The 21181-nt window shown below is 45.3% G+C and overlaps 2 protein-coding genes across 4 annotated transcripts in view; one reads left to right on the top strand and one right to left on the bottom strand.

The window, feature by feature from the left end:
* CRYBG1 (crystallin beta-gamma domain containing 1) overlaps nt 1–4909 on the top strand; it is a 47963-nt gene extending 43054 nt beyond the window's left edge. For both annotated transcript variants that reach the window (XM_041764882.1, XM_041764889.1), the window contains exons 19-20: nt 798–960; nt 3367–4909. In XM_041764882.1, coding sequence (XP_041620816.1) covers nt 798–960; nt 3367–3455 — 252 coding nt within the window. In that variant the 3' untranslated portion in view covers nt 3456–4909. The remainder of the gene's footprint in view (nt 1–797; nt 961–3366) is intronic.
* A 1303-nt stretch (nt 4910–6212) lies between these two features.
* Nucleotides 6213–21181, bottom strand: part of RTN4IP1 (reticulon 4 interacting protein 1) — a 46060-nt gene continuing 31091 nt past the window's right edge. For both annotated transcript variants that reach the window (XM_041764914.1, XM_041764924.1), the window contains 3 exons: nt 19344–19527; nt 15454–15546; nt 6213–6340 (listed from right to left, as the gene is read on the bottom strand). In XM_041764914.1, coding sequence (XP_041620848.1) covers nt 6233–6340; nt 15454–15546; nt 19344–19527 — 385 coding nt within the window. In that variant the 3' untranslated portion in view covers nt 6213–6232. The remainder of the gene's footprint in view (nt 6341–15453; nt 15547–19343; nt 19528–21181) is intronic.

Raw genomic sequence — 21181 nt, 5'->3', positions numbered from 1 at the left:
CTCCTGTCTTTGAATTATCTTAAACAATTCAAGAAAACTGCCTTTCAGCAATCCTAAGAAACATTTTAGTGATGTTACCTGTAAATTCAGGTCAGTGAGGAAAAGTGTCCTAGATGATCCCTCTTTTTATCTCCTATAGAGTGTATTTTTCCTAAGCATTTTCTGCAAGCAAGATGTATTAATGTCATGTGAACCTATGACTATCCACTGCTTATATGTAAAGGGTAGATTCACTTCAGAAAAGGACCCTTAAAATCTTTACAACACTCCACTGCATGTGTATTTTATCCTTGCTATTTTTATAGTTGGATTGCAGGCCTTTTTAGAAATTTCTATAGACATTTCTCCAGAAGGAAAGATGAGAGTAAGTGGAATTTCAAGTTTTAAAATAATAAAATGCCCTTTAAGCCACTTCATTGTTACGGCAGCCTTTCAGATTAGAGATGCAGTCCCCTTCCAGAAGGGGCAGGCTGATCAGAGATGGCTAGGTCAGGGAAGATCTAGCAACAGACACAGCCTCTGATGGTGGTCATTTCTGAAAGAGACAACTAGTGTTCTAAAGGTTTCCCCGATTCACAAAGGGCAGAAATCTTACAAAGGACAAGAATGGAGAACTTTCCAGCACTCATGTCACCTGAAATGAAGGCATAAGTATTTGTTGTTTGATCCTAGTTCCTCTGGCTAAAGCTGAAATGTCTCACGTGAGGTAAATGAAGCTAACAATTAAGACAACTTGAATAATCATGATCCCTGAATGCATCTCCGCCTCTAAGCTGCCTTGTCTTTTCCATAAGCAGATAGCGGAAGACTGCTGCCTCACGATCGTGGGGAGCCTCGTGACCTCTGGCTCTAAACTGGGCCTAGCCCTCGACCAGAATGCCGACAGTCAGTTCTGGAGCATGAAGTCGGATGGCAGGATCTACAGCAAGCTGAAACCAAATTTAGTTTTAGATGTCAAAGGTAAGAATCGTTTCCTTTATTTTCTGTTTGTGTACGTAACAAAGATTATATATATATTTTTAAATGAGCATATTATTAATAGTAAGAGATCCCTTCCTGTGTGCCAGCCACTGTGCTGAACAGTCTACATACATCATATCTCCCGGGATCTTCCCAGCAACACTACCAGCCCCATGTAAGCCCCTCCTCCTCTGCCCCATTTTACAGCCCAAAAGTGAGACTCAGAGGGGCCAATCGCAGTCCTGTATCTAACTCCTGAGGTGGAATCTGGACCTAGGCTGACTAAAAATTGGTTTTATTGTAATAGTGTTAGACTAAAATCACAAAAGGCCCTGACCTCAGTGAGTCTAGTTGAGGATTCTCATGTATATGCATGTATCACCTTGTTGAACTATAGAGCTCCTTGGTCTTACTAGATAGAGTTTCAAAAACAAAGAAATGTGACTAAAAAAAAACAACATGGAATCCTAGTTCTTATGTAGTCAGTTTCCTGTGTCAAGGTTAAGAGGTTCCTATAATCCTTATGAACTAGTCTCTAGAGCATTCTTTTAATTCTCTCAACATGTTCTTTTGGGGTACCCACTCTTGGCTAGACACTGGGTCCCAAAGGGGAGGAAAAATACTATCTTGGGTTCAGAGAGCCTCCATACAGAAGCTCCAAGCACACTGGTACTTGACAAGGAGTATGGATGCCTGGCTTTGAGTCGTGCCTGACAAGAACTGTGGAACTCCAAGAGCTTCCTCCTTAGGGCTTTAAAGTTCGAAGGACCCTTCCTCATAAAATGCATTATAAATTAGTCCAGTGCCTTTTGAGTAAGGATAGAGCTCTGTAGGTTTGTGAACGCTAAGTGTATCTATGCAGGGTGGAGGCACTAGTCTCCTACTTTGATAAACTGAATTTAGATTTCTCAGAACGTGGGCGAGTGATGCCATCTTGTGGGCATGAGGGAGTAGGACTGCACAGCCCCCATTGGTGCAAGGGAAATACAAATAGCTCTCTGGTACACTTAAAGAAGACTAGGATTTTCATCAGCTACAGCCTTTGAACCCTTTGTTACCTGCTGCTGACCTTGCCCTAAGATATATTAGATTTCTTGTAACTTAACTCCTGGGTCTGGGGAGGGAGTTGTTTTGGCAAACATCATGTATTACTTCAGACCCCTGACATGACAGCAATAGAAACTAAAAACATCAAAAGGTTGGGATGATCTCCATCCTCCCCAAAGGCAGAAGAATGAAATCAGAGGATTTCTCTAGGACTTTCTTCTAGGCTTTATGATTCTAAGATTATGGTATAAAGAATGAAGCAAGAAGACACTGTGATCTTAATACGTCCCCAAATCTCAATGGAATATAGTTTGTGCGTCTTACTAGACAGTGAGATTTACTGGTGGTGATAACTCCCCCACTCTTACCCCCCAGTACACATAAAGGCCCAGGCACGTTGCTCTTATATTCTATCCTACACCTAGATGTGTAGAGGCTCTAGATTATCAATGATGATAAATGGATTTCTCATAAGAGTTGTCTAAGTTTCCTGGATAATCCTCCTGGATATTTTGTAAATGCTTAAAAGAGAAAAGAACATTTAATTTTTCTTGGCTTGAGGATGCAGTATGATTTCAATACCAGTCACACTGCCTCATATCTAGAGGAACAGATTTTTATTTCGATGGAGTCCCTGTAATATACCTTGGTGCAGAGGCTTATGCTAAGAAAGGATAAGGTATTTGAAATGCTATTTATTCTACACTGGGGGGAAAAAAATCAGATAATCTTTTCTTTAGGATACTTCCCATCAAAAGAAAAGGCCATGAGGTTGGTTTTTTGTTTTGTTTTTTTTTAAACACTCAACTAAGCATCTAGTAGGCACCCTTGGAAAAAATTCTTATGTTCTGGTGAAAGGAGTTTAAATTACAGTGAAACTCAGTATCAAGTGCTATGAATCTTTATATGCCAAGTGAGTTCCCAGGATCTGGGTGTCTTTCAAACCTCCCCTTTGCCTTGATATGGCCATTTTTCATTGTTCATGCAAAATCTGTTCCATCTACTCCTAAGCCCTGGTATCGCGAATCCACGATCCCATCACTGAGTATATTTCACAATCTCTTTGTTCCTCTTCCCTTCTCTAGATTCTTCCATCATCTTCCCCACCACCCCCCTGCCCGTTTCAGACACCTAAAGAGTGGGTGTAGACTACCTTTCAATAAGACTTGAGTAGAAAAAGGAGCCCTGGGAGGTTTAGCACATCCTGGGTGGAGTTGCTGGTACCCATATGATGGGATTTTAACACAACCCAGAACTGAATCATCCTCTCAGCCCAGGGACAGGTTCCAGGGCTTTCCTCCCTGCTTTGTTTCCTACAGGCACATTTCCTTTTTATTATTTTCCTTTTCTTTCTTTCAGGAGGTACGCACTATGACCAAAATCACATTATCCTCAACACTGTGAGCAATGAGAAGCTAACACAAGTGTGGGAAGCCATGGTCCTGTAGACCTGACTGAAGAACGCAGGAGTACTTGTGTACTTATGGAGGTCTTCCAGCTGCTTCACACACACACACAACTGACAGAGCAAGACGAAAGCAGGCCCGCTGCTCCTTCAGAAACTCTAAATCCTCCCCTGAGTGACACTGCCATGACCAGGACTACCGTCTCATCTTTTTTCAAAAGACTGTAATAGCTTTAAACCAACAGTTTGTCCTTCTTTCATTTCCTGCCTTTCGTTTCCTTCAGTAGCTGCTTAACAGGTTGCCTCATTAGCAGCTTTTGGGTGTTTTAAAAAAAAATGTTATATCAGGACTATGTACATTTTAAATTATTTCCAAAGATAGCGACAGCAGAGACTAGGAATAGACTTTGGACAGGATTTGTGGGCCCACCAATCTTACACTTTAGAGGGAAGAATAAAAGCTCAAGTCTGCAAGGCAGAAGAAGACTGGTTAGCATCTGAGAAGAAATAACAATAATTTTGGTCCTTCTGTTTTCTGGAATTATTAATTATGCTATAGAGCAAAGTGGGGAAAGGCTTCTAGAATCAATAATTTTAAGAAACTAAATAAACACAATACTATTTTCTTTGTTAGTGCTAAACATTAATTTAGAAGATTTCACATCATGTCCGCTAACATTATTAGCAGGATTTGGATTTTTTTAACCCACCGTGTGCTGCCCTGAAATGTCACAGTTCTTAGGGACACTGCGGGAACAGCATTACCGTGACCTGGTTTATCAGTCCATCCTCACTCCTCTACAATTCGTTCTGAAGCCACGTCCTAGGACCCTCTGCTGGGCTCAGGCCCGCAGCCTCCTGAGGCTCGTGTGGGGCCGCCTCTGCTCTGGTCGCAGGCCCCGTGGGCTCCGACAGCAGAAGGGAGCCATGTGGGAGGCTCAGGAGGATGACCGGCACTTCTCCAGAACCGAAGGAAAGGAGGCCTGAGGCAGTGCTCATTCAAATCCTAGAACTCGGGGAAGCCTAAAAATGCACCATTTCAGTGAAAAGTGACAGAGTTTAAATGCCGACAGTACACGGGCCCACGTGGTGCTATTCAAACAGCGCATTCTGGTTTTGAACAAAACTGCTAGACCTACTTTGGATAGATTCCTCCTCTTTTTTGTCCTTATTTCATTATCCTTGTTAACACTGGTGCTCTCTTCAAGAGAACAACAAGCCTGGTTTCCTTCTTAGCTGTTCCCAGTGTGTTTCCACGGCTAAACTGTTGCTTCTCTCTGGAGGCTCGGGTAGGCAGTTGTGGTCAGGAGCTTAGCTCTGGTTTTAAAGTAATGTTTGCACATGTGCACCAGCTGCCAACAGGTCGGTCTTGCTCTCAGATGTACAGCTCTGAGTTTAGCCCTTTGTGCCGATCGCTACAGGGTTCTGGGGTCAGACATTCTACAGTCGCCTGTGTTGAATTTCTCTCTTGAATAAACTTGCTTCTGGCTAACTGTACAGATGAGATCTGCGAGAGTCCTTGTAGTAGTAGCCCTCACATCACTTCAAAGCGAGTCAGGGGGCAGATTAGAACTGGCTGACTGATGAGGAAGAAGCAGGTTCCAGGGGTGCTGGACACTCAGTGAGAGGGCACACTCCACTTTCCCAGAGAGGACATCAGGATAAGTGAGGTCCTCCCTCAGGAGTGCTGCTCCCTCCCTCTACCACCTGGGAGCCCTCAAGCGTGGAGACTGTTCAGATGGAAATCAAAAGTGGCTGTCCTGACAACGAGAGTAATGTTTTCTTTCTTCAGAAATACTTGTACTGGTGAGACCAGCAATGCCAGAGGAAGGCCCTCCTCCTACATGACCAAATGAGCGTCTAACAGGAATAAGCCGGGTAGCAAGTTACTCAGACAAGTCTAGGTCCAAAGCTCCAAGCCAGCAGGCCAGGTGCAGCAATGAGGAGGAACCCATCAGGAAAGAAACCCCCACCTTGAGTGAATGAGGCCCTGTCACAGGCTACAGATTCAAAAGCTGCAGTGGGCTTCCTGGTGAAATAACTAAGTGCAGGCATCTACGGGCAGAAACTGGAAAGGGCTCTCAATTTCCACCGAAAAGTCCTCAGAGAAGCAGGTTTCAATTGCTGAAAGAGGCCTAGCCCTAATGCAAAATGTAAGGCTTTTAAAAAGTTGGAAACGCTAGCATCACCTTTCATTTTCTTGAGAAAAAACAACCAAATCACCAGCCAGACTGTATGTAGGACCCTAAAAAGAGATTCAGAGCTCTGAGGGTGGCTATGACCACAGCGGAGCTAAGGAAACCTTGCCCAGCTGGATTCATCGAGCACTTCTGAAGAAGGAAATAGCTTTAAAGGAAGCTCTTCACGCTGCCATCCACCCATATGCCAGAAGTTTTAGTATCTTGCATGAATAGAGTTTGAGCTACTGGAACAGAAGAGGACACAACAATGAGAAAATCTGGTGTGAAAACAGCTTGAAGAAAACTTGGCCATCTTTACTGCAATTTATAGACAAGGCCAAGTGTGGATATTTTCATATGTCTTACTTGTGTATCCCCTCTGCTTGATTCCGAGAACTCTCAGCAAACAGGAACGATGGCTGTCGGGGAGGGTACTAGAAAGCACTCTGGGTGGGGTAACGTGCAGATGGTGGCGGTGGCTATAAAATGAATCTCTGTGCTTAGTTCAGAAGATAAATTACTGCCAAAAAGGTGTCTGTCTTTTTTAAACTTTTATCATGGAAATTAACGGTTACAAAGAAGTCTGGGCCCAGAGGCACTCACCAAATAAGAGCCAACAGTCACCACACTGAGTATTTATTTAAACGACATTAATTACGGTCTTTCCTCTTGCATGTCCTCTTTCTACCTTCAGGAAGGCCTCTGGAACTTGAGAAAAAGGAAAGGTTTTTTCAATAACGGGCCGAATCTGTAAAACACAAGAAGAAGTTGACTGGTAGGGAGGAAAGAGGCAGGTTTTCAAGGCAGATCCATCCATGGGGTCCTCTCTGTGCCCCCGACCACCACGCCCAGCCGGCTGCCCCATCTCTTTCCCGCCTCACTGTAGTGCACGCAGTCAGGCTGACCATCGCTCAAGTCTGTCTTCTGTCCTGTGCTGGTCCTGTCACCCACCTATGCAGAACTCTTCCACGGCCATGACCATGCCAACCTTGGCCCTCAGCGGACTCTATGCTCTACCGAAAAGGCCTACTTATCACTGTCTGAACATGCTATGTCTGGGCCTCTCTGCAAACTACCGCCCTTCCAGGCCAGGTCTCACACTATACTGCCTGAGCCCCTGGTTTGCAGCATGCTCTCGGGACTGCTAGGGGACCTGGCTGGCCCTCTGCACAGACGGCCCGCTCCGGCGGCAGCACACACCTCTCAGCCACCCTGTCGTGGAGGGTAAACACCAAAGGGGGCGGGGCATCCTGAGGTTTCGCTAGATGGATCTCTGGGGCCCCCCCTTAGGCATGTACTGAAGGCGTACGGGTTGTTTTTTAGAATTTGTTAAATGTCTGGCCTATCTACTCAGCCAGAGTTTAAGTACCTGTGATACAGGCCACCTCTTTCGTACCCTGCCCCATATCCGCCACTAACACTCAGTGCGACCTGAGCACAGGACAGGAGCTTAGTAAATGCCACTTAGGTGAAAACCAGTAAGATAACTGGGAAACAAAAGTCCTATGTGGGCTCTTTGGGTGTCCGGAGAACTTGTCCCAGGGTTTGCTAAGTAGCCAAGCAGCTGGTTAGAATTTTTTTCTTAAAGATTTATTTATTCATGATAGACAGACAGAGAGAGAGAGAGGCAGAGACACAGGCAGAGGGAGAAGCAGACTCCATGCTGGGAGCCTGACGTGGGACCCGATCCCGGGACTCCAGGATTGCTCCCTAGGCCAAAAGCAGGGACTAAACCGCTGAGCCGCCACCCAGGGATCCCCCAGCAGGTGGTTAGAATTTACAGGACAGCCAGCTCATAAATGCTGGAAGGCTGCTGGGTTTTTTTTTACTGTATCATTAATACTGCCTTTTTTTTTTTTTTTAAAGATTTTATTTATTTATTCATGAGACAGAGAGAGAGGCAGAGACACAGGCAGAGGGAGAAGCAGGCTCCCTACAGGGAGCCCCATGTGGGACTCAATCCCAGGACCGCAGGATCACACCCTGAGCCGAAGGCAGGTGCTCAACCGCTGAGCTACCCAGGCGTCCCTAATACTGCCTCTTGAATGCAGGTCCCAGTTAGTACCCTCTCTCCCAATGCAAAAAAATCCAGTGGAACTCTTCCTTTTCAAGACTGCAAGCCAACATCTGTAATTGCCCCCGGGTATCTCAGTGGCCTGCCTCCTACAGCTTGACAGACAGGGATAAGATCAGGAGGCATGAGCCAGTGCGTACATCTCCCAACTCTTCTCCTTTCACAAGAGAAAGGCATGTCCTTGCGGGGCTCAGAGGCACCCGATGTACCCTCCTTCCGTGCGAATTTCACAGCCCCATCACCAGAAGAGCATCTCAGACTCCAAACGTTCTCTTCTCCAAAGAGTTCAAAATTCTTCTCTACCCACAAATCACGGTGAGCTCCTAAGAGAAGTAACGACTAGCACGTATGGTCCTATGTGCCAGGCACTCTACCAAGTGCTCTATGTATTTTACCTCGTTTCATCCCTAGGAGGGAGGTACTATTATTATTTCCATTTACAGATGAGTAAATTAAGACCCAGAGTTAAACCAGCTGCCCAATCTCCCACAACTGCTCAGTGGTAAGGCAGAATGACTGTGCTCTCACCACTCCCAGCCTGAGCCTGTCTGCTGTTACTGGCTGCTTCTGACATCTACTCCTGAAATCTAAAGAGGAGGGAAAGGTAGCCACGGATTGTAAGGATTTATCACAACGTAGATCTTGGCTGGCCTGCCTTGTGCTGAGAGACCGTGCCAGCTGAGGACCCAGTCTCCAGGCTCTGTGTCCAGGCCCCCAACATGGCAGGTGATGGCACATATGCCCCCCACTCCCATCTGCATCTGCGGACGACATCACTGATTATTAACCATGCTCCTCCCCAGCAAGCTAAGCATGACCTCAGAATCTTCTTTAAAACCACAGTCACAGTCACTGTGAACAGATCTGAGCTGACCTGTCAAGTGAAATCTATCTGCCTTCTCCGGAAAATTAAAATGGAATGCACTGAGGTGGTTTCCTGCCCATCCCACACGAAAGCTCTGAACCCATCACTCTCTTTAAAGCTCCCAGGACATTGTTTTTTTGGATGGTAATTACCTGAAAAGCAATCACCTGAATGTACACTTAAAATGCAAAGTCCCTGGTCTCTGGTTAGAACAACTACCCCAGAACCTCCAGGGGGTGGTGGGGTGACCACGCATTTTCAGTAAGCCTTCCGGGTGAGTTTACTGCACACTGGTGTGGGAATCACTCCCGCCTTCTGCCTTAAACTCAAGGTCCCTGATTCAAAACAGATACATATTCCCTCATCCCACAAATATGGACCAGCTTTCTGCCTTTTAAGTGCCAGGCACGGACCCAGAACAGATACACAACAGGCACCAAAGGGTAAGCCACGGGAAGAAAGGAGGCAATCGCATCAACCTTTCAGTGAGTTTGGAACGCCGAAAATGAAAGCACCACAGCCGCAGTGTTACCAGAGGGTCAGCAAGGAACCGTGAAGCCGCCTGTTCCACTCTAGAACGAACTGCCCGGCTCACCTAGCTGTGTTCATATTAGAACTCTGACCGGAGACACAGATCCTGAACTGATGACACAGCCAGCCTGCAGTGACCGCACACTATAATCTGGCTGGTCAGGCCTATTGTGGCGAATAACCCCAGAGGGCTGACTGGGCCATAATGAGTCATTCAGCTCTTCCCATAAGTGACAATGAAAAAAAAGGCTTTCGATTAACAAGCAGGCAAATGCCACTGTTGACTGAATAGGTGACAGCAAATGGAGATTAACTGGATAACGAAACAGTGTCTACATATAGCCTCACATCAGACCTCGAATGCTTGTTTGTTACGGACAAAGAGATCAGAGTAAAAATCCAGAGAGGGGAAAGAAAGGTTACTCACAGTGAGGTGGGGACATTTATGTGATGACACTGCTATAGTCCGCCCGGCACAGGGAGCCCCGTTATAAAGCAGGTGGGCTCAGCACCACACTTCCCGCCACGCAGAGGCACGGGGCTGGCAGCTGACTGGGAGATGCTCACGGCAGCAGCGCTCATTCCACTCTTGGACCCAGATTTGGGCTCTCCTAGCTGGGCCTTACCTTCTTAAACAAAGGCTATATCAAGCCAGGCCCCAGGACATGGCACCCGCTGCCTGAAACCCCTTCTACGAGAACACAGGGGCAGTGGCAACCTTGGCTCCCCCGGTGCGGCCTCAGAACGCTGTTGCTTCCAGCCACAGGGCGAGCCTCCTTGCCGCTGAGGGAAGAGGAAAGAGAAAGCCTTTGCAGGAGAGCTGGTGGAGGGAGGACACCATCTATGCAAGCAGGGCAGCAGGCACAGAGGTTTCCCTCAATCCCCACTTTCCCAGCAAGAATAACACAACGATGGAGCTCCAAAGGGAACTAAATATCTGAGCGAGGCCACTGGATGGATCAGGAAACCAAAGTGCAAGTGGCTAAGTGCAGGAGGAGAGCTTTTAGCAGAGGAGCTAGTGCGAGGGTCCAGACTCCCAACCGCATTACTGCACGGCATTGGTGTGGTCTAGGGACAGAAGTGTGAGTCGCAGGCTGTCCCCTTCCTGCCCTAGACCCTCTACTTCAGCCTCTACTGTGCACTGCACCTGCAGATCTCAGAGGGTGAGGTGTGTGGAGAGAGAGGACAGACGCAGGGAGACTTAAGGGCTCTGGGCATAAGTCCAAGTCCACACACCTGTGCTGGGCACCAGGGACCCAGGGTAGGGGCGGCAGGGATGCAGTTCCCACACTACCTCTGGGACATGTACGCCCCTGACCTCTGAGATGGGTTCAATATTCCCAGGCAGAAGGGGACTTAAACTAAGGAGATAGGATGACACAAGGAAGAAGTGGGCTTTGCTTAGATTTGCTATTTCTGTAACTTCCCGGCCCCAGAAAACTCAAAGCTGGAAGACAGGTGGTAAGAAGAGGGTGGGAGAAGGATAATGGAGGGTACACTCCCAGGGAGGAAATGTGCCCATTTTGGAAAGCATCGAGGACCCTGTCCCTAGGTCCCCCTGAAAAAGGCACTTCTCCAGTCAGAAGGTGAGAAGAGAAACTTGGCCAACATTTCCCCACAGAAACAAACAGCAGCATTTGAAAAACTGCAGCAGCATCAGGGGGATGGGCTCCATGAGGTACCGGTCATATCTGGCAGGGTAACGCTCCTCTTGTAGTCCTAGGGCTTCCATCCCTAATCATTACATCCTCTCTAAGAGAGGAAAAAAAATCCAGTTACAAATAAGGAGCTCAAAGCTTTAAAATGTAATTCATTGCTAAACTAAGGCCTCAGATCTCAAGAGGGGCCTGGGAAATTGCCTGCCTCAGAACTTAGTACATGTTTCTCTAAAGCTGCAGCGTCCCAATAGGGTAACCTCGAGATGCATGAGGCTATTTAAATTAATCAAAGGTAGGGGCGCCTGGGTGGCTCAGTCAGTTAAGTATCTGCCTTCAGTTCAGGTCATGATCCCAAGGTCCTGGGATCGAGCCCCACATCGGGCTCCCTGCAGCCTGTTCTCCTTCTCCTGCTCCCCGTTTGTGTATTCTCTCTCTCTCCCTGTCAACTAAATAAAATTTTTAAAAATTAGTAAGTTAATCAAAGGTAAATAAAATGAAAAATTCAGTTCCTCAGTTGGACTAGCCACATTTCAAGTGTATAACTGCCACATGTGGCCACTGGCTACCATACTGGATAGCATCTATGGAGAACATCTGAATTACTCCACAAAGTTCTAGTAGCCATCCCTGGCTCCGAAGGTAACTCAAGCTGGCCAACACATCTTTCACCCTACTAGGCAAAGCAGAGTGCTAATGGGCCCTCCGCAAATGTTTCAAATTAAAATTTTAAAAAGCTACATAGGAACTATTCTGGTGCTGGCCAAAATAAAGAAACTGAGGTCTTCTCTATATTGCTCAACCAAGAAGCTTGGCTGGTCACCTAGGATCTTAAACAGATCTGTGAATAAGGTTAAGAACATAACATCAAAAGACTTGTGTACAGATAAACATACTTGAAAAGAGGAAAGGATACAAAGAAAAATCTCCCTCCCATACTTGACCCCCAGCCATCTGTTCTCTGGGACAACCAATAGGTCAAGTTTTTTTCATATCTTTTGAGATACTTTATGCATTGTGATAGGTAAAATAGCTCCCTGAGATGTCCACATTCTAATCCCCTAAACCCGTGAATACAAGAACCTACAGGGCAAAAGGGGCTTTGCAGACATGATTAAGTCCACATCTTGAGATGGGCAGGATTATCCAGAGGGGCCCAAAATAATCACAGGGGTCATTAGAAGAGGGTAGCAGGATGGTCAGAGGGAGATAGGATGACGGAAGCAGATGTCAAAGTGACGCAAGACTGAAATACAAGTTATCTCTAGAAGCTAGAGAAGACCAGGAAACCTATTCTCCCCTATAGTCTGCCCTCAGAAGAAATACAGGCCTGCTGATCCATTTTAGACTTCTGGCCCCCAGAACTATAGGACAGTAAGTTTATGTGGTTTCAAGCCACCACATCTATGGCAATTAGTTGCAGCAGCAATAGAAAACGAATACGCGCATATACAATCAAGAACGTATATACTTTTGCCCTCACGGTGTAGTCATTTTTATCAGTAGCTGATAGTCTAAAAAATCTGCCTTCCCACCTCCTCTCGGAGGCCTGAAAGACAGTGAAAATTACAGGTAGATTTGTAGATTGAACTCAAACACCACCTATCTAAATGTTTAGATGACTATGTAAGCAAGCAGAAAACCATGAGGGCTGTATGAGGGACTTATTATTATTATTATTATTATTATTAACTATTATTGCCTCGATCTTAAAGATAGAAACAGTGGTTGAAGGAACTGTCCTAGAGGCCAAGAGACTGGACCCCTTGAACATGTCAACCTTTGGGGGCCTCTGTCCCTTCAATGAAATACAATGTGACAGGAGGAAGGTATGGGGAGGGGAGGGGAGGGGAGGACAGCAAACTAGACACGTGCTAGATTTTCCTGTTTCCAATCTTGGAGTATGCTAACCCAAAAGAGTTTCCTACGTAGTATAAAAACAAGAAATGTTTATTGTGCTCAGGAAAAAAAGTGCAAAAATAACTCTAGGCATAAGGCACAACATCGGTGGCAGGTCACTACGCTCAGCGTGAAAACTATAAATCATTCTTTTCTGTCACCCTATGGACACACAGAACCTCTCTGGACTCCCTGAGAAGCTGGTAACAATGGTTGTGTCTGACAGGGACAATCTCAGTGACTGGGGGGACAGGGGTCAGAGGAAGATTTCATGAAATAACTTTTCCTATCTTTTGGATTTTGAACCTGGTAAATGTATTATATATTCAAGGGCAGCCTGGGTGGCCCAGCAGTTTAGCGCCGCCTTCAGCCCAGGTCCTGATCCTGGAGTTCTGGGATCGAGTCCCACATCAGGCTCCCTGCATGGAGCCTGCTTCTCCTTCTGCCTGTGTCTCTGCCTCTCTCTCTCTCTCTGTCTCTCATGAATAAATAAAATCTTAAAAAAAAAAAAAAACTTAAAAGATTTCAGAAGAGTAGGTTCTCTTGGTTCATGGCTTCACACTGCCAAAAATAACTATGGCTCCTCCATCAGATACCTGCCGATTAGATTCACCAAGCACTCAGCCAAAGCTTGGAACGATCTCAATGTCCTTGCCCAATTTAATACTCTCTACTGGCTGTGTAACAGAGGAGATGTGCTCTGTCACCTGCCCTGACTTCCCAGCATGGACAGACACCCTCTCACACCCATAATGAAGCAGAAGGCACATGAAGACAGCTGGCCTTATCATGGCACCCGGTGTCAGTCACAGAGCCACGTCCACAGTCCAGACTCCTTCGCGGGCAGAAATGACTCCCGAGACCAAAGAACCCTGGTCAGGAGAGAGAAAAATCAAAGGCCAAAAGAGTATCTCCTCACTCTGTCGTCGGAGGACACATCAAGGGCATCTTTATTTCCACCTTGTCCTCTTCTAACCATTGTACCAGTTATCTGCCAAATTGAATAGTTACATATACACAAGTCACCTCTCTTCTCTGTTGCATAAATAGTCATTTCCAGGCAGAGAGAGAGGGAGTCACAATATTTTGAATACAAAAGAGCAATGGTAAGCACGTGGACAGTCTGGAGCCGATACCGGGATAAGCACAGCCATAACATTTCTGGAGGATGGGGACTTCTCTAATAATGGGGCTCCAATCACATGAAAGACTAGGTAAAATGATGGGCCACATGATTTAAGGAGAATTCATTTCCTTCTTCTTGGAAATAAGCATTTTATGGGGGTGTGAGAAGAACCCTATAAAGCAGCACTTACATACAGTCGCGATAAGGCTGAGACCATCTACCCAGTACACATTAAGACTTAGAAGTCTGAGAAAGGGCACACAAACCTGAAACCACAAAATTTGGGAAAGAGCAGCAGGCCATTTTCTATCATATAGTTCCGCGGCTGTAACAGAATAAAAGAAAATCTAAACGCACAAAAAGTAGCCAGTAGGTCCTGAAGACATTCCTTTCCAAAATCAAAGTGGAAATATGAAATGGGCCAGCAAGGGGCAGCTGCCAGCACAAGAAAGCCCATCTCAAGGGGCTCTTTCCAAGTGGCCCAGCATGAATCATGCAGTGGCAAAGCTGGCCCTACTCAATCCCTTTTCCCTGCCTATTGTAAAATGACAATGACAAGACAACTTAAGCTAAAGTCCCAGATCAGCCTCAAGCACCAAGGATGCAGGTAAATGATGGAGAGGGAAAAGCACAGAGCTGGGAGTCAGGAAGTGTGCGTTCTGGTCCCACTTCTGCAAGCTTGAACATGTCCCTTTCTCTCTCTGAGCCTGGTTTTTCATCTGTAAAATGAAAATGATTTTATCTATGGCCTCATGCAATCCTCCAGGGTATATAAGGGTCTCCACCCTATACTTTTATACAGCCTCTTAATAAAATCATAAATATCAGCACCACTATTTGAGTTTTCCTTCCAGGCTGTTCTTCCAGAGAAAGAATGTCAGACCTGTTAAGACCATGCAAAAAACAAACGGTGGCAGCTAAGGAGCCTTTCAACCACCTGCCCCACCCCTGCTGCCCTGAAAGGCCTTTTGACACCCAAAAAGGGATAATCCAACTATAGGCAGCAGTCCCTTTACCACTGAGTCTGTGCAGGACAGATGCGAGCCATAAGAAACACCAACCAGTCATCCCCACCAAAATCTCCATCAGTCTTCACCAACATCCTGCCCCACTGCCCTTCTCACCTCAGACATACCATCATTTGCCTTCCAAGTGTGTTACACTAGCTGGGCGACAGGAGACCTGGGGACCTGGCTCCTGGTCTAGTTCTGTTATTGCTGATATTCCACAGTATTTGTTTACCTGGCTCATCTGGAAATCTGCTTCCCTCCAGAGCAGCCTCATCCCTGGACTCTAGTGCTCCAGAGCAATTCTATTGTAAATTCACAAGTGTGTCCCTCCCTTTGTATAGAGATTACTTTTGTGGTCCCTTTTCAGGACCATTACCAAGATATTAGCAGCCTAGCTGTAAATTCCAGCTCTGCTAACCATCTAAGGATGTTTGAGAAAATCACATAACCTCTCTGGACCTGTCTTCGTGCCTGTGAAGTAAGGGAGCTGAACCAGATGGTGTCGGCTCTTTTTCCAACATAGCAGTCTAGGTCTAGGATTCCCATGGAGACAGAACCAAAATATGGCACTTAAATTTGGCCGTGTAAAGCAGCATGTGTACTGACCACACCTGCCCCGGAGAGTTCCCACTGACTAGGATCGGTAGGCAGGTGGTCGAGATTCCAGGAGACGCTCTAGCGATACAAAGAGCAGCACGTACCTTTCCCTCATCCACCAATTTTGCAATGTCATCTAGATACAGACCACTGGCCATGAAAAAGGCCCAGCGATAATGGACTCCTTGCCAGAAATGCTAAAAAGAAGAAAAGAAAACACATTAAATATAGGAAAGGATAAAATCTCACTGAATGCAAATTTAGGGGAAAGTATTTTCTGGGTAACTAAGACATACATACTGATTTCCTATTCACTATGAACCAATGAGCTGTATGTCCCACACAGTCCAGTGACCGACAGACAGTGGATGCTTCATAAATTTTTAATAAATTAATGAATGAACAAAGATATATCCATGTAGACTCAGGCTTTTCTACTGAATTGTGAATGGCAAGCAAGTAAGCACAGGAAAGCTGTCCTTAAAATGAGAGTCTAAAGAATCTTACTCAGTTTCTTCCCTAGGGAGAAATTAGGGGCTGAGACCTCTAGGCTTTCTCTACTAGGGTTTAAATGAAGCTCAGAGGCACCAGAGAGGAGCTTTTAAATCTAATTCAAGAATGCTTAGGGGGCAGTAAGGCACCAAAATATGATCTCAGACAAAAAAAAAATCCAATCACAGACTTCGTCCCCCTTGGCTCTGAGAGGAACAGAATGGCTTTAAGGGTAAAACAAGGTGTAAAGTTCCCTATGCATCATGGTTGGGGCTTCCCCCTACAGCTGTAACAACTCCCAAGCCACCTAATCTATTATGGGACAATATGTCCCCAGACAAAAATAAGCAAAAATCTTCTAACGAAGAGGGTTCAAGACCACTTTGCCATACTCACTTTTAACTGTTAGTCTTTCTGTCAAAGGTAGGGTAGGCCATTACCAAAACAACAAGCGTACTGAGGTTCTCCATGATACATACCTCAATAACCTGCCTAACTGAACTTCCTCAGATGGGAGCAATCCAGAGGTGTGGGAATAGCCAGTACCAGGGGGCCTCCCTCCCTGTACCTGCCTGTCTCACAATCCCTCAGCATGCTGTAAATTGTCAAGTGCACAAAGTGGTCAAGTGTAATGGAACTCTCCTGCTACTCTAGCTCAGGCACTTAATAGCTGTGTTATTTAGGTCAAGCTACCTCTTTCAGCCAGTTTCCTGGCCTAAAGAATGGTAATACCACTACCTTGCTCACAGGGCTGTTGGAAGGATTAACTGAGAATGAATGCAAAGTACCGGATACAAAGAAAGTATCACTCACATAAATATTTATATTTTTATTATTCGATAAATATTTATCTAGTGCTGAAAGCAAACTTTATTGAGGAAAGGTTGGGGCAATACTAAATTGGAGTTTAGGATTATAGAAACACAAACAAAACCAAGCTGCTGTCTGGGCAGAGCTTTGCAATGGTTGTATGAGAAATGGCTTACTGGTTTGGATGAGTGACCCTGTAATTTATTATCTAACCTGGGACAGTCCTGAGAGTTCAATGAGTCATCATTAATAATTATGCCAGGACCTCAGCTGTAAACAGAGCCAATCTCACCCTAGAATAGATGTGGGAAGATTGAGTCCCCTCAGCCCTCAGGGTAGCAAGACAGAGCCTGGGCTGGCCTAAACCTCCAGAGAGTTGCAGAGAGTTGCTCTTGGCCCAGAACAGCCTCAACATCTATTCAAGCACTAACAATTTTCTATGGGTGTCATAGCATGAAAGAGGCTTGGGGGAGCACTGCTCAGGGCAAAAGAAGTTAAACAAAAAAAGGGGGAAAAAAAAAAGTACCATTTGAAGGCACTGAGGCCAGCCCAAGTTTACAGCAGGCCCACTTCATTACAATCACAAAAGACCTGTTCATGTACTTCTCCGTAAGGCCTGGCCTCAGACAATTAAAACATTCTGGTAACTGCTTAAGGTTTTAAAGAAAAGAACAGCAATGGTCAAAAATGCCATGTCTATAATTCTTTATAGCATGTTTCCCTGTAAAGTGAAACTTTCTGGTCTGCAACAGCAGAATTTTTATACTCTGCTCTAAGGGGCCTGTGTATTTTTTCCAGACCATTCCAGGAGAAAGTAAAGCAAAACAGGCAGGAGTCTGGAGCATTACAATGAGGCTTTAACTGTGCACATTCTCAGAAAGACATCAGAAACTACTTAAAAGGTTTTCACATGAGATTACCACTATCCTCTTTCAAGTAGGAGGAAAGAGAAGATGCCTGTTCTACTCTCAGAGGACAACTCAGAAGGTTAACTTGGAAGAGGTCTCACTGAAATACAAACTACGAAACCTTATGGAAAAGTTAAACTTAGATCTTGAAGCACTTGGAAAACCTAGGTTTTCTGAAAAGCTAAAGAAGAGACAAAGAACAGCTAAGATTCCTTTCTCCACACCAAAGCACCCTGTGGACACCGTTTCCGGTTGCCACCTGAATCAGAGGAAAACAAAGCACCACGAGCACAGGGCCCAGTTTGTTCACCTCTGGTAACAGACCCGCTTCCTAAGGACAGAGCAGTGGTCTCCACTGTCACAGCCCTCTCAGTATGTAGTCCACAAAATTCAAGAGGCTAAAGTCCTCAATTTCACCCTCAAAAAGGTCCCAAATTAATTTCTAGAATAAAAAGATGCTAAAGATAATCACTGAGCCATTGCCTCCATACAAAAGGGTCAGGCGTTAGCTTGACATAACTCACAACCTTTTGGCCCACTGAGGAGACTTCTACCGTCTTTTTCCTGAGTTTGAAGAATCTTGTCTAATTAAAAAAATAGAATTTTTTTCTTTGCCTATCACTTATATCACTTACATCATTTCAACTTCATACAGATTTCAAGCCAATGATCTAGAATCACCAAGAGTGGATAACATGAAATGATATAAGCCTGTCCCCACCATGGGGATGACAGGCTATGGTGTTAATTAAAGAGCACAAACTCAAGCCCTGCCGTCAGCCCTGCAGCTATGGCTGCAGTGTACTCGTCCTCAAGATCCACCACACACGGCCGTTGTTGGATTGGGTGATGGGGGCTCCTTATAGCTGTTAACAGTGGCCACAGTGGCAGAGTCAGATATACTCAGCAAGTCTCAGAAATGCTCAACAGCTAGAGTATTTGATTCATGTGGGATGTGCAGTGTTAGGACAAGTTGATAAAATTCCAGAAAAAGCATGGCTGTTCTATTTGCCTTTGTGGTCTCACTAAAGTCAGAACACAATTTCCTCTGGGTTCCTGATATTCAAAAAAATGCCCATGGACCTCTACAGGTCAGAAGGCCCCAGTCTAGAAATCACTGGTGTGTTCCAATGTGACTACCATGAAAACAACCAGCTCTATGCTGTTAGTTAGTTAGTTAGTTAGTTATGATAGTCACACAGAGAGAGAGAGAGAGAGAGAGGCAGAGACACAGGCAGAGGGAGAAGCAGGCTCCATGCACCGGGAGCCCGACGTGGGATTCGATCCCGGGTCTCCAGGATCGCGCCCTGGGCCAAAGGCAGGCGCTAAACTGCTGCGCCACCCAGGGATCCCTCTATGCTGTCTTTTTAATAAAGCTTCCGCCCTTCCATACGTGAGCCTGGTATAGGCAAGAAGAAAGCGGAGGGTCTATCAGATGGAATCAAGAAAGGAATAATTGCTAATAATAAAGTCTAACATTTAAATAAGAGTGTTTAAGTCTTGGGCCAATTCTTTACATGGATTATCATTTAACCCTTACGGCATGCAGTAAGGTAGCCGCCCTATTAGTTTCACCTTACGGGCAGAGATACTGACGTTTAGGGACATTAAGTAACTTGTAGGTGACACAGCTATTTAGTGTAGACCAGAATTGGAATCTGGTCAGTGTGTGACTCCAGAGTCCATACCACAGCCACCATGCCATGCTGCCTCCAAGACAAAAAGAACCTGGCTAGGTGGAAAGCAATTTCCAGAAACAGGAGGCGCTCGCTTGCTCTCACTACCTTTAATGCCTTAGAACCCACGGTGACTCCGGTCTGCAGCATGCCATCCGCTATGCCCAATCGGTCCATGTTTAGGAGAAAAGGGGTCACCAAGGTCACATACGTGGCTCCTGACCATTTCTTGAGAAAATTTAGAGCCCACGTTTCAGTGGATCCACCAACATTATCAAGGATGAAATCAAACCTGGAAAGAGAAAAAAAAAAATCAAATAAAACCATCCTTGTCAGTCTTTACTATGGCTCCAATCCCCCTTCATTCCCAACACCAGTTAGCGGTTGGGTTTATTTCAACGACAGTTCCCAAGCCTCGCTGCACCATGCCACCCAGAAGAGATGGTTGCTCTGACAAAGGACAAGAAGGCACACCCACTCACTGACTCTGGCTTTTCTCTAAAATAGGTCAAATGTGACTAATTTTTTTGTCATAAAATTGTATCATTTTTCCAATACTTAAAAATGACCTAAACAAGTGGTTCTCAACCGAGGGCATCTTTGGTCCGCAGGGGCAAGATTGAGAGACATTTTTAGTTGTCACTGTTGGGAGAGGTGGTGCGAAAGGGCCACTGGCACCAAGAGGCCAGGGGTGATGTTTATACCCAGAGTGCCCAGAACCGCCCCCTCACAACAAAAAAATTATCTAGTCCAAAATGTCAATAGTTCAGAATACAAGCTTGCCAAGGTTGAGAAACCCTGACCTAAGCTTTATGGAAACTGCAAAGCTACCCATTCAATATAAGTCAAAGTATTCTTCAGTGTGCTTGAATACTTGCAAGTATGAAAGGTTTTGACCAACAGAATGATTTGCTTTTATTCCCCCCATAACCGGAACTGCCAGTAGAAGCATCCTCTTCGTGTGGAATTTACTATTTTCCAGCTTCATGTACAGCATCAGGACAATGTGGAGAGAAATCAGCAATCTGCTCCATCTTCAATTCTGTTCTAATTTGCCCCCAGTCCCACGGTATCTACAGGAACTGCCGGACTCTCCACTCCTAACATCTAATGCAAACCTGCTGTCATCACTGCCCTCCCGCTTACAGGGGAGAAAACCCCAGAACACTTTTCAATACTTTTGTAAAAGTATCTATTTAGAAAATGCATGCTTATCTGTTAAGTAAGTTAATAAATGAATTCCATCTTGGCAAATCCTTTTTCCCTTCTAAATTCATCTGGACGAAGTCAAACATCAAAGCTTCTAAAAAACAAACAAACAAAAAACAGCTTTGGCCAAATTTGTGGATCTTGACCCTCCCTTTCACAGAACCAAATTCAAGAAGGACAAATGAGAACTGACAGAAAGCGGAGTGACCTTATTCAAGGACTACTCTTCTTATTAGGAGAGAACAAAATGATTTTTAGGGCTTGAAGCTTCTACTTCATTCCCAAGTTTTGAACAAACATGAGGATACTGAATTTAGATAAAACTTACAGGCAACCTGGCATTACAGAAATGGCAGTGCTTCAAAGAGCCGTCCAGAGGCAGATTGTAGTCTCAGCTCTCCCACTAGCGCTTAAGTGGCACGACCTTGAACATGAGAAAACTCCCAAGTCCCCTGTCCCTTACTTTCTCAACTATAACAGGACAGAACAGGATGGAGGGACTTCAAAGCCCCTTCCTGCTGTAAAAGTCTAAAATTCAAATCTACGAAGCTGCTAAAGGAGAAATAAATGTATTCTTGGTGGATTCAGAGGCCAAACTCCAGACAAAAATTACAAAGATCAACTGCAACGAAAGCAGTCAAAAATAAAGTCACAGCCTGGCATCTGCAAGCTAGAGAGATTCCCCAGCCAGAAAAGGGCAAGCAAAAGCAGCGAGTCCACGGTGAGAGATGGAGAAA

The sequence above is a fragment of the Vulpes lagopus genome, chromosome 1 (assembly GCF_018345385.1).
Source record: "Vulpes lagopus strain Blue_001 chromosome 1, ASM1834538v1, whole genome shotgun sequence".
Taxonomy (NCBI): Eukaryota; Metazoa; Chordata; class Mammalia; order Carnivora; family Canidae; genus Vulpes; species Vulpes lagopus.
This window is presented reverse-complemented; position numbering and strand designations above follow the sequence as displayed.